The sequence below is a fragment of the Haliotis rufescens genome, unplaced genomic scaffold (genome assembly GCF_023055435.1).
Source record: "Haliotis rufescens isolate VD_foot unplaced genomic scaffold, xgHalRufe1.0.p SCAF_9, whole genome shotgun sequence".
Classification (NCBI taxonomy): Eukaryota; Metazoa; Mollusca; class Gastropoda; order Lepetellida; family Haliotidae; genus Haliotis; species Haliotis rufescens.
In genome coordinates, this window is record NW_025964383.1 from 15,838,603 (window position 1) to 15,852,694 (window position 14,092).

The following is a 14,092-nucleotide window of genomic DNA, read 5'->3' on the forward strand; positions in this document are numbered from 1 at the left end:
GTCTGGTACATGCATAATGTTTGAGTGAGTGTGTCATGGTATATAAAAGATTCTTGAGGGGTTATGTCATGGTACATTATATATGTCGCTTGAGTAAGAGTGTCTGGTACATGCATGATACTTGAATGAGAGTGTCATGGTACATACTGGGTGACGTCGTAAACGTTATCGACCTGCATCACTTCGGGCTTTCCATCAACAATAAACTGACACGCCAACTTACACACTCCATTTAATGTGAAATACGAATGTTATTGATACGCAAGTTAGTTGTTAAGTTGTTCATTAATTTTTATCTTGAGTCAGAATCGTTTTCAGCAAGTGGTACATGTCAAAGATTGTTTGGGTTCTGCGGTCACATTTGCTTCAACCCTAATGCTAAATTGCCTGGATTGTTCATGGAGGCGGGAAATGTCAAGACAGAAATCTATTTCGTTGAAGTCCGAAAGAATAATAACATAATTTCTTTCAGAAGATCGAACCTGTCTAATTTTTGTGTGTATATCCTGAGCTATATGATGGCGGTTGTACAACTGGATGTACTATTGTTTTTTATTTAATATTATTGATCAGCTTGTGTATACGATAACTTGTGTATACGATAATAGCGTATACGATAACTTGTGTATACGATAATAGTGTATACGATGACTTGTGTATACGATAATAGTGTATACGATAACTTGTGTACACGATAATTGTGTATTTCATAATTGGAATTTGACGACATTTAGCATTCAGGATCTCTTTGTTGTTATCTTCATCGCATGAAGACCGCCTCCATGGTCTAGAGGTAGAGCGTCCGCCCGGAGAGCGGAAGGTCCAGGGTTCGATCCCGGGCCGCGTCATACAAAAAAGACGTTAAAAGATTGTACTTGTTGTTACCCTGTCTGGCGCTCGGCATTAAGGGGCTAAAACAAGGACTGGTCGGCTCGGAGTCAGTATATTGTGTCTGAGTGGGGTATTCATGTTAAACTGCGGCATGGTATCTCAGTGAGCTAGCACTATAAATCTGCATCAGTCCGGACTAGTACAAGCAGCCACACACACACATACACGTACATGCACGTCGCTATATAAGTGCAATAATCTTTGACGCGACGTTAAACCCAATTTCACCTCATCTTCATCGAATGGAATTTACGTGACCTTCATGACAGGTGAAAGTCATCACAGCTGAGATCACAGTATGAAACTTGGCTCAATTTGCAGAGACAATTTCGGATTAAGTCATAATAAAAGCAAACATTTTCCGATCACTGTATCCCTCCAAACAGTCTGTAACTAATCTAAGGTAATTAATGGAAAACGTGTAATGCATTAGTAAATCGTTTAACTTGTGTTTGATCAACGTTTCCATTCGTTGGGTGATATCCGCGTCATACCAAAAGACATTAAAAGATGGTACTTGTTGTTACCCTGTCTGGCGCTCGGCATTAAAGGGCTGGTCGTCTCGGAGTCAGTATACTGTGTCTGAGTGGGGTATTCATGTTGAACTGCGGCATGGTATCTCAGTGGGCTAGCACTATAAATCGGCATCAGCCTGGACTAGTAGAAGCAGCCATGCCACACAAACACACACACACGTACATGCACGTCGCTATATAAGTGCAATAATCTTGGACGCGACGTTAAACCCCATTTCACCTCCCCTCACCTCACTTGTTTATAATATCACATTCCTTACGAACCGCGTCAATATGTCTGATCAGGAGGAATATGAAATCTGAGCCCATACGGTCACTGGAAGCACCAAAAACATCCCAGTAACAACATCAGGGAGTTAAACATTATTTATTTCACCAACAACATATATGTACAGTTATACTGACAGAAGAGGAAACGTATATACAAAACAGTCTATCCTGGTTGTATTCAGATCAGCTGCAAAGAGAAGAAAATCCACGTTAGTATTTTATATATGACGGAATTGTTGACGTATACATCATATTTGTGATATGTTACTATATGGAAAAGTGGACTATTAAACAGAAATAAAATATTTAACAGAACCATAAATTACATTTTCCATCAAGGCCAAGAGCTGAAAAATCGTAAACTGTGAGTGGCAATAACTGGTGTGTCTGGTCGAGACCCGAGTATTTGCAGGCTGCTGTTAAATGGCTGGTCTACTGCTGAGGTCGGCGTTAAATACACGCACGCACGCACGCACGCACGCACGCACGCACGCACGCACGCACGCACGCAAGCACGCACGCACGCTCCTTCTGTATAAGAGTGTTTGTGTGGATGAAATGCTTTGATAATTTGATGCATAATTTTATATCAGATTAAGATTTGACATGCTGTTAAAGTTTATTTATTTGACCATGTTCCAAATATCTGGTAGAGCATCGAACTGATTCTGACGTACATCGACGCTCATGATGTCAATCAGTGGACTGTCTGGTCCATACTCTATTATTTACAGACCGGCGTCATATTGCTGGAATATTGCTGAGTGCGGTTTCAAACAACATACAAACGAAGCACAACCATCTGTACTTACACAACATCTTAGGATTCCAGGACAGGTTGCAGCCGTAAGCTCGATTCCGCTAGCACACGCAAAAAAACAGCCGATTACCCCCGGGGCGTTACATGTTACTGAAACAAAACAAGAAAGCATCACAATATACATCGTCAACTCCAGAGAATAACCAAGCTCGAGTCCACTGTGCGTCAAAAAGGAACACGCGTTTATCTGAAGTAAAACATATGCCTTAGGGATGTATGTTTGAGACAGCATAGTTGTTCAGTCAATGTTTGAAAACATCCAAGCTCTTCTCTGAACGGTGGAGACTTGCATGTGTTATACGGACCCACAACATATTATGCTTCAGAACAAAACAAATCCAGCTGCCTTATTGCAAGTCCTGCAAAAATGTTTTCCCAAATGCGGAATTGACGTCACCATCCCGGGTTTTGATATATGTTTTATTGATGCTATTAATTGATGCTGGGTTTAACGTCGCGTTCAGTACGTGTACTGGGATGGTGCTGAAAGCCTATAATGAGGGCGAATCTGGAATTCGAGCCGCAATCACGTTTCTGGCACACCTAAGGGGTAGATCTTAGGGCCGCACGTTTGACCAGTGAGTTGGGGAGTTCGCGGTGACTCGCCCACTAAACATTGCAGTGATCCCACTGAATGGCGGTTAAAATGTAATAAGTTGCAATATCATGTAGTTCCACTCATTAATCTAACGTACTGGTTGGTGTCGTGGTACTAGTTGTTGGCGTGGTAGTAGTTGTTGGCGTGGTAGTGGTCATGGCAGTTGTGGGTAGCGCCTGAAAGAGGACGCAGATAGTTAATGATACCTTAGTTGTTCATACATGAATTTACACAACATTATACACATATATGTAAAAGGACTTCGATGACTTCGACTTTCCCCTTATGACGAGCAATATTCCAGCAGCACCAGCATTTGGCGTCGATATTTCACGAACTTTGAGGTTCAATTGAGTATGATCTTTCAACGAATATTTCAAAGATCGACACAAGTTTGTTCGATCAAGATTACAAAATTGATGTCCGATGCAATATTGCCATATTTTTTTCAGGTGAACAAACGACTTGCCTTTGGGTGTTTAAGACGGTTACCACCGGTAGGGCAGGATACGCTCAGCTTTTTCGCGAACACACGGTTTCATCACTATTTGAAAATGAATCATATACGCGTGCTCGTGATAAAGTCGGAATCTTACAATCGACTCTACTCGAGATTTCTTTGGAATATAGAAAGGGCTTTGTCGCTTTTATTCAGACGTATACTACAAGCATGGACATGGTGCTCACAAAGTAATGACCAAGTCCACGCTGGTAGGATAATGACACCCTTGTGAGACGCAGCACTGCACAGAGACCCATTACATTAAGTATACACGCAGTACATAGACTTACTATGCAGCACACAGTCCCCGCTATTGGGCAGGATCGGTTGGGGATCTGGGAAAGTGGGGTACACAGGCCAGGCTGAACACAGAGGATTGCTCCTGTCTGAGGGCATGCTGCAACTAAATGTTCAGTTTGGATTGAACATAATGTGGACAATAATGACACAATAATGCCATAAGAAACATAAAGTGAAACATTCTGTACAAGATACAAACAGCTCCATTCTTGGAAAGATTATGAAATGCAAATATTTAATCAGATATATATTCAGAACTAACATTTTTGATACGTGCTTAATATGCCAGTTTTGAATATTTGATTTACACTTGAAGATGTAGAATATTCTGGAACATTATTTCCGTGAACTAACTTATCTTCTCAAGGTCACTTTACGTATATACCAGATTTGATATGGTATGCTTACGAAACAATCTGCGAACAATAAAAAACAGTTTACCTGAATTACATTGTTGAGCTAGTAGGAGCATGGTCCTTGCAAACTGACACAATGGAACGTTGCTGGCGCCACAAAAGTTCACCAGTTGTTGATAACCAGCTATGTCCGAGAACTCAACCACCTCTAGCAAATTGGTGTCGGGGTACTGTGGAATAAAATTACATCGGGTCCACCTGCAGATTTCAGCCATGACGAAAAAGTTGGAACATACGTTAATAAAGGCATTGTTTAAGCAGAGCGGATTTGATGTAGCGGCAAAGATAAGATCACAGTTCGCTATGATAGTTTGTCGGAGTTGAATCGTTTGAAGAACTGCCCCCACCATGGGGAAGGCTAGTAGAGGCAGCCAGAAGCCCAGGTGCACCATTCTTGTCGTTTCTGGAGACTCTGTCGATGCTACAGACACTATAAGCTTGGGTTTCATTTTATATGCTTCCCAAAGGGACCCTTTTCCTTATCAGAAGATTCATTACACATGAGTTGGTTGTTGAAGTGCATTACGATAACAGATGTATCAAAGTCCTTTGAGATAAACCTACTGACAGTTAACCCTCAAGGTAAACCCTTTTTTAGAGTTATTGTTCTTAATATATGTTTGTCAAAATGTCATGTAACATGGACTTAAAAAACACAACAGTTACATTTCTAGGGATACAAGTATTATTTCGTCGCGGTAGTTAGTTCCGCATAAACTGCAGGTGACTTTCTTCTCTTGTCTTCAAGGTGAGAACAGGTGAAGAGTTAATTGTGTAATTTAGCTGTTTTCATACTTCACACTTCATTAAATAACTGTTTCATCGAGTTAGCAAAGTTCTAAATGTAAACATAGCAACATGAGAGATCTTGACCAGGTCATTTCAAAGTCAAAGTTAGTATTAAACTTACAGCACAATATATTAGATCAAGTTATATTGTGTGACTTGAGTTTGTGTTGAGGTTTTCTTGAAATGGCGAAGTGATTGTGTTTGCATTGTGGTTTCGCAATACAACAGATGAACCTTTCTAATAAAACGTCAACAATAATTTCTAACACCTGCGTAATAAATACGCTCATAGGAGACTTGGATGATTCATTACTCTAGAACTAAAAGTGGAATTGTTGTGAATATACTTTTGTAACAAATAGGTCATACAAGAGTAAAGGAGGGTAAGCATTAAGAAATGTCTTTCCTGAATAGGCTCATTCACGGAATGTTCGCTAGTTTACACAATGATACATGAATAACTGGCAACACAAAGGGCTCAAATTACACGTTCACAATTACTGCCATTGGAACCACGGGAAGACACGGTGGTTCATACATAAACAACATAATAAACTAAGGAATTAAACTTAAGTGCATCTTATCCAGAAAGAAGCCTTGCTCGTGGGCGCTCAGACGTGTGTTCTTTTTAATAGGATGGTCTTTAGGGTATAACGTATATGCAATTGAAATCCTCGGATCTCCTGATATTCATTTGAAGCTCGTTCCATTGAACAGTTAAAGTTCGGCAGACAGTTTTGTGTCCATACTTTGACTTTAGGGCTTGTGGCGCTCTCATCAGCTGTTGACTTGCCGATCGGTGTGCACATATTCGGGGTGGTATACAGGACCCTCTGAGATCTGGTACAGACCCAGACCACTGAGCGAATTGTACACAGCAGTTTGAACATGATCGCTGCGTCACTGGTAGTCAGTGCAACTCTGTGAGGGCCATTGTAGATTGCTTTTCCAGATGATGACTACAGCTGCAATAGTCTAGTCGTGAAGTAACAAAGACATGGACTAGATATTTTCCTGGTCGATGGGCAAAGTTTAAAGATGTGACAAATACCACAATACATTTTTATTGTAGTCATTCTACACAATGGGCGAAGATTACATGTTGAATATGACAGCCATGTCTCATAAGATTGCATACATGCAGTTAACTAAAAACGTAAACGGGAACGGTCGGTGCAGAGATATGTCGTTAATCAAGATATCGTGTTGCAGGTACATGTACGAAAGGTGAGAGTCATAATTCGAAGGTGGAAGACCCGGACGCAGCGACCCAAGGCTGTTGTGGTGCTGCGGGGTCTCGTTGATCTTGGACGATCTCTTACAGCGCCTTGTTGCTAATATCATGCTCAAAATTGGGACAATTGTGATCTTGGCAACGTTGAAATGCGACTTATCCGTTTCACCTCCACCAACAGCAAAAGTCCGTCCGTGCAAGATGTCGTTTCCGGAACAGATCTTGAGAACCGTACAATATTTCCTCACCAAACTTGGTACTTTGATAAGGTCTAGCGGTGAAATGGTGTCTTTTGGAAATTGGGGTTTTAAAAAGAATAATTGTTGCGAGTTTCCATAGCAACACGTTTCATTAATTATTCACGCAAGTATTTACAATTGCGGGAGCTATCGACTTTGTCCTCTTGTTGATTCTTGGCATCACGATCTATCTATCTATCTATCTATCTATCTATCTGTCTGTCTGTCTGTCTGTCTGTCTGTCTATATATATGCTTACAGGCGAACAATCTTGTTCGAACCTGTTGTTAGTTAATGACCGTAAAATCACAGAACATACATTAACAACTCACCAGTACAAATACGAAGATTTGCAGCCAGACAAACATATTTTATTTTCGTCTCACCACTGCACATCATAAAAAAAACATGCATAAAACTATGAGAGACGATACAAAACCTAAGTGATATAATTATACAGATAAACATTATTGTAATATCAAAAAGCAGGTTTTAACAGTGAAATATAACTTTTGTGTCAAATGAACACACAATTTCTCATTGTTCGAAAGGTTGGACATTTTAGCCGTTATACTCGTAAATAAGGTAGATCTAAGATCATCGAAAAGGGACATTAAAATAAACACATTTCCTTCAATATGATAATTACAGGTAAAACACACTCTGCCTTCAACCTTCAAGTTGCCTGTTTGATTATTAAAGGTGCAGTACAGCACCTAAATATTTCAAATGCAGTACGGTAACTCAGAGGCATACAACTCAAAATAACATCTTTAAACATCCCACATAAGGAGTTTGATTGTGCTAGTATGAACATATCAGATATTTTTCCATAAGAACATCATGTATTTTGCTGAAAATAACGTATTTAAAACAGCGGTGATGTTAAAAAATATGCTGCATGTTCAATTAGAGTCCCAATTATTGCGATTAGGGGCGAGCCTTTCCGCCCATTGTAAGACATGTGTTTTAATTGGTGAGGCATATTTCGAAAACGACACAACTGTCTAGCTATACATATCCACTGTCTGACAATCGGAGGTATCAACCCTGTATACCCGTTAAGATTAGTGTCATAACTGCCCACGCCCAGAAAAAAAACTCATAGATCGTTGATGTACCGCATTAACAGTAGATACATCACGGTTACCACATACAGATGCGCCGTAACTGAGGGCAGACCACACCATAGTGTCATATAACTTAGAAAAGTGCCATCTTCGCGAGGCAAGAGAGTTAACTGACTTTAAAATACATCGCGATACATCGCGAAATGCATCAAATCACGTAAGCACCTTGATTAAAAATATGAAAAGATTTGGAACATATCTGCTGACAACGAGTTCGCTTTGTAAATCCTGCAATCGACCGAAATCTGCATGACAGTTTACGAACCGGATTTCGATTTTCCATAATACCAGCCTAGTTCGGCAAGGGTGGAAACTCGACTTTTATAGTCAGTTAAGTCTCTTGCCCCGGGAAGATGGTAAAGTGCTGAAATCTATACCTGTGATTGTCTTAATTTTGGAACTTACTAGACCTTAAGCTCTGTTAGCTGATTTGGCCGCAGCCTTTGCCATAGCATCATAATCAAGATGCTCAGTCAACAATAAACAATAACAGGTAACAATACTCAAAGCCGAACTACCACCAAAAAAACTGTTGTGTTATTCTTTGGACACTTGGATTTTAAAAATGTGCAACATGGGTCTTATCAACGTTGATAACAGTATCATTAGTTTCACATTCGTGATTTAATATTTGTAGCAATTTGTTCAAATCATCTTCAGATTCTGCAAATAAAATAATATCATCAGCACACGTTCAATATTGGTACATCTCTATTAATGCCAATTTGGGAATCAGTCATAACATCCAGCACGTTATTGATGAAAACGTAAACATTATAGAAAACAGTAAACATCCTTGCTTCAAGTCATGATTAACATCAAAGCAATACATACAACATCGAGATGAAGTGACCGAAGCGCTACTATCATGTTCCCATTTACTCCAGCATCGTAAAGTTTATACCATAACAGATTTCTGTTGACAGTCTTTTTAAAATTTGTTTTATATATATATATATATATATATATATATATATATATATATATATATATATATATATATATATATATATCCATTATTATGTATGAAAGCCGTTGACGTGGATTTTTGCATCCTCCTTCTAGTTTCTATAATTGAAGAAACTGTCTGAATAGGGTCCATGGTGGACTTTTTTGCTAAAACCACCTTGAGCATCATTTAAAACACCTGAAGATTCTCTCCAAGATTGTAATCTTTTATTTAGAAAATTGTATCATAAATTGCATTTGTGAGGGTTAACCCTCTATACGATAAGCGTCTGAAGGGTTGAATGTACATCTCTTTTGTATAGGGTAATTATTCACTTTGACGATTTCTAGGGGGTATTAACAATACTAAAACAAACATTTAATATGTTATACATTGGTGATATAACAGTTTGAATCTTTTAACATTCAGATGGAATACTATCTATGCCAGGCGCCTTTCCTCGGCGACTTCTGTCTATAGCACTAGCTACTTCAAAATTGTAATATCGGCATTGCAACTACGCTGCCGTTTTGGTAGCCAAGTGGTCAATGCGTTCTTCGTCACTTGGGTACAATGTGTGAAGCCCATTTCCGGTGTCCCCTGCCGTGATATTGCTTTAATAGTGCTACAAGCCGCGTAAAACCGTACTCACACAATATGGTTGCAAACAATACAAGTTGTATGATCGAAATGAAATAAGCAAGACATACTCATCCACAGCCATACATGATAGATTTTTAAGAGATGAGTACACACATTTTTTATGAATTATTTACAGTAACGTTGGGACTATTCTCACTATGTCTGCAGATGTATAGAAGTATTTCCAAACAAATACATATAACATAGTGAGACCACTTTACTATTCAAACCCCTTGGCGATTCCCAAGAAGCATATGATTGTCTTAAGAGTGAGTGAGTTGGTTTAACGCCGCTTTTAACAGTATTCTAGTCATATCACGGCGTGTCAGCTTAATGTGGGAGGAAAGCCCGAAGTGATGCAGGTCTCCGACGTTTACCACTTCGGTGAAACCCACGAGCACGGGTATGGTGCTGACAAACCTAGAAACATAATTCGAACCCACAATCATAGGTTTCTGGCGTGCCCAAGGGACGCAACTCTGCACAGCGAGGTCTGTAAATAATCGAGTCTGGACTAGACAATCCAGTGATCGACATCATGAGCATCGATCCACGCAATTGGGATCGATGACATGCATCAACCAAGCCAGCGAGCCTGACCACCCGATCCCGTTAGTCGCCTTTTACGACAAACATAGTCGCCTTTTACGGCAAGCATCGGTTACTGAAGACCTATTCTACCCCGGATCTTCACGGGTCTCCATATATGTTTTTGTTTGTTTATTTGTTTGTTGTTTAACGCCGCATTCAGCAATATTCCAGCAATATGACGGCGGTCTGTAAATGATCGAGTCTGGACCAGACAATCCAGTTATTGACATCATGAGCATCGATACATATCCATAGATGTGCATGAAACATCACATAAATGAGTATTGAGAGCTGTAATGGCTTATTCTAAGCCCATCTACACAATAAACGTGTTTTAAAACGGAATTGGTGTCTTCAGCCCTGTTATGGATAATATATATTTTATGTAGATACGATTTGCTTAAAGTAAATCTAAAAGGCAAATAAAGACACAGAAAGGCTGATTGCGTGTCATTGTAGCCCGACGGTTTGTGACGTTGCTCGTACTATCAATCACTGGTTAGTCCGATGTCAACTCGGTTATTTACACGCCGGTGTCATATAGCTGGAATTATGTCGAACATAGTGTTACACAGTAAATTTAAATAGACTATTGATGTTGTCTGGATAACACAACTAGTTGTTAGTTTACATCAATGCATGAGCTAAGGTAACTGTGCATTGTGATCTAATACAGTCGGAAGTTATCAGGTATTTCAAAACTTAACGTACAGGAACTGAAACATTGTAAGGACAAGAAGAGATTGAGTGGTTTAGTGGTACTGGTGTCAAGATAACGGCATATATTTCCTATTTAGTGTAAATATCGCTTGATCTCCTGTGGGAGCCAGTTTTGGATGATAAATAACTGGTTATTGTCATCATATCTATGACAGTAAGGGTTATGTTTCCTGATAATAACACGAATGGGGAGAATATATAAAAACCAGAATGGTCTCACTGTTAATCTTTACTTCCAATGTTCTGCCACACAGGTTGGACCTGAAACATGCATGGGCGGAAGCAGGTTATTCTATGTGTGTGTCAACAATAGGATGTCATGGTCTAATATGTTAAAGGCTGCCGACTTCTACGATAAAATTATCTAGCTGTATCAGTATATCGTTTTGGAACCTGCTCGGAGCTGTGTGAAACTGTATATTGATTGACTGAAACAGTTTACAAGCCGGATATCACTGACATGTTTAATTTGTTTGATGCTACTAATGTAGCAGCATGTGACAGTGTGACTACGTTTTTAAATAGGACTATTAACCTCAAAATAAGCTGATAAAATGAGTCAGTGTATATTTATAAGACTTAATATGACAAAAAGCAATTCATATACATCGACATTTGGACATCAACATAGATATCCATCAGAGTCACATTTCATGAACACACAGTACTAGTGTGAACTGTGGAATCTAAATGACATTTAGCAGCTGCAACCACACACAAGTCACAAAGGAAGGAGGTCCTGCACATTCCTTATCATGATGGTGGAAGGTATCCAGTTTTCTTTATTCTAGCCTAAAGATGTGTGTTCATTGAGTTTAATTAGAACTATCCTTTCCTGATCTTTCGAAAAAAAGATGATATGTAATTTGAACAGTCTACCTACATGGACCGCAGCAGGATTGACACCTTCCCTTCAGCCAGGCCTGTACTGAAGCAGGGCGGTCTTGGTGTCTCCAACGATCGCACCTTTCGCTAATGTGATCGTCTGAAGGGACTCGAGAGAAGAGGATTAAGAGGGTATTTCAAGCAAGGGAAACTGATAACAGTACGAAACCAACGTGAGACGGAACAGCCACCCATCGGAGACGGGATCGTTGACCAGCTGGCGTCCGTTCCTACGAGCCAGTCGTCGAATTGATAGACGGCGAACCGATAGCACTTTAACCAGTTGGGACAGCGGCAAATGCGTTTTCCACAGGAGCTATTTCCAGACGACACCCGGTGAAATTCACAACACCTTAAAAGAACCCACGTGTCTTTATTTATTAACATGTGACATAAATGGACTCTCCAGCAAACATCAGATCGTGACTTTCTCAATTATTTACAAACATGTGACATGCATGTCTTGTTGAAACGTTTTTGTCCAACGAATTACCAAATAGTAGTTTACCTGGATGTGTAAGGTTTTTTTAATATGCCATCAAAATATCTAAATACGGTTGATGTTTTGGTGGTGTTTGTGTCTGTATTGAGCAGGTTATCGGTGATTTTTGCACAGTTAAACAAACAAACGCAGATAACGTTGTTTGTCTCGTGTTGTAAAAAGAATATTCTAAAAATTTGGTCTGGTTTGTGTTTATAGTCCTCCAAATGGATCTGATTATTATGTCAATAAGCCATTTAAATGTGCTATAGATCAGATGGAGATATATTATCTGACTTATTATCCGATGTATAAGATTGTCATATTGTCATTTGTGGAAACATGGACTTTCGTGGTGGTAATAAGAATTACTATAGAGACTTGACGCTCTTAACTTTTGTCACACATATATCTGTTGAATGTTGGCGAAAAATTAAATTCTGATCATGTTTCTCAGGGAACTCAGTTGCAAATATGGCGATGACGCAAAAGGCCAGCAACCGGGAATTAGTAATGTACATTATGAATGGAATGTACATTTGGAATTGTAACTTCAGTTCTTTGAAAGGCATTTAGAAGTGATACGCATAAGGAAGTTAATGTATGGATGTCAACTTCTTTATTATGAGGAACACAACGTTTCTGAGTATATGCTTACTCTTTCACCATACTTACTCCATTCACCCGATGAAGGAGTAAGCATATACTCCGAAACGTTATGTTCCCCATAATGAAGAAGTTGACATCAATAAATTCTCTTCCTCATGATAACTTTAGTGTTCATTTTCTAGATAGTTTACGATCTACTGTTATTAGATCGTCTGTTGTTAGATCTTGATGTAAATGAAGATAAAGCTCTGAATGATTTTGTAAAACGTATTTTTGAATCTGCTGATTGTATGCAAAAATGTGTCAAATATCCATAATACACCAAATAGAATAATATTAAATTGTGAGTGTAGATCTGCTAAACGTGACTGCAGGAGAGCACTTGGACAGTTAGACGCAAGAAATAATTGTCTGAAATAATGGTTAACATATGACGACATCGTTCTATACCGAACAAATCAAACTTGTATAGAGGGTAAATTTCATATATTGCTTGTTTGTACTGTACTGATTTAAGGGAAGCATATACCCCAAAGAAATATCTTCGTTTAACAAATTTGTATTCATGTAAATCTCTGTTGAACTCTTATGATGGAAAAGCAATTGTACACTTTGTCGGCGCAAGAATTTTATAGTACCGTGTTCAACCCACTTTGCAACATTATCCGCACAGACGAATTGTATGCAGCGCATTTCTTTGGCTGTGTTGTACTCACTGATATTATTTCTTAGTACTCTTGTTTTGTTTATGGACCGGAAACCTTTAGTTCAATAAAACATCTTGATCTTGATTATTGGCAACAACGTACCAGCATGCACATTTCCTCTAAATCTACAGGTTAATGTTGAACCACATAATTTAACTTGTTACAAGCACGGGGATTGTCAAAAACAGCAGTGGAAGCCATTGACAGTAGTGACGAGGGATGAAAGTCAAGTTCAGACATATCTCAGTTTCAGGTGGAGAGGCATTTTTTTAAAACATTGTTTTATTTACTGGGGGTATTTGGCAACTAGATAATTAGATTTACACATTCAAAAAAAATAACACATGATGATCATAACTGCATGGGTAGGGTCAGTACGCTGCTTTCAGCGACCTTACACTGAAACCACTGGGCTACGTAGCAACAACCACTGTGGAAACAAAACAATCACACAGAACGATAATAATCACCTGTAAACATCCATGAATGAAAGAAAACAATCACTGTGTAACGATTGTTGAGTATTGGGCAATTGTCCTATGAATCATATCTGTTTTGACTGACACGTACAGCGTGTCGCAACATCACAATCGTTATCACATGTTTATCTACTCTACATGTAATAACATCTACATTGTGTTATCACTGCTGTTAACGGGGACACAAGATTTTAGGACTTTGTCAAGTCTAGATTACAGTGTGTGCGTGATATAGAATTACATATACAATTATACACGTTTCTGTCAAACTGTTAAGAAAAAAATAAAGATCTGTCTCATACAG

General features: G+C 39.0%; 1 protein-coding gene across 1 annotated transcript; it reads right to left on the reverse strand.

The window, feature by feature from the left end:
• Window positions 1–1,778: 1,778 nt before the first annotated feature.
• Window positions 1,779–4,755, reverse strand: LOC124150212. The gene is made up of 5 exons (XM_046522154.2): window positions 4,359–4,755; window positions 3,908–4,020; window positions 3,213–3,291; window positions 2,510–2,607; window positions 1,779–1,884 (listed from the first exon to the last, which is right to left on the reverse strand). The coding sequence occupies exons 1-5, from the start codon at window positions 4,723–4,725 to the stop codon at window positions 1,876–1,878; spliced, it is 666 nt and encodes a 221-aa protein (XP_046378110.2). The 5' UTR covers window positions 4,726–4,755; the 3' UTR covers window positions 1,779–1,875.
• Window positions 4,756–14,092: the final 9,337 nt, after the last annotated feature.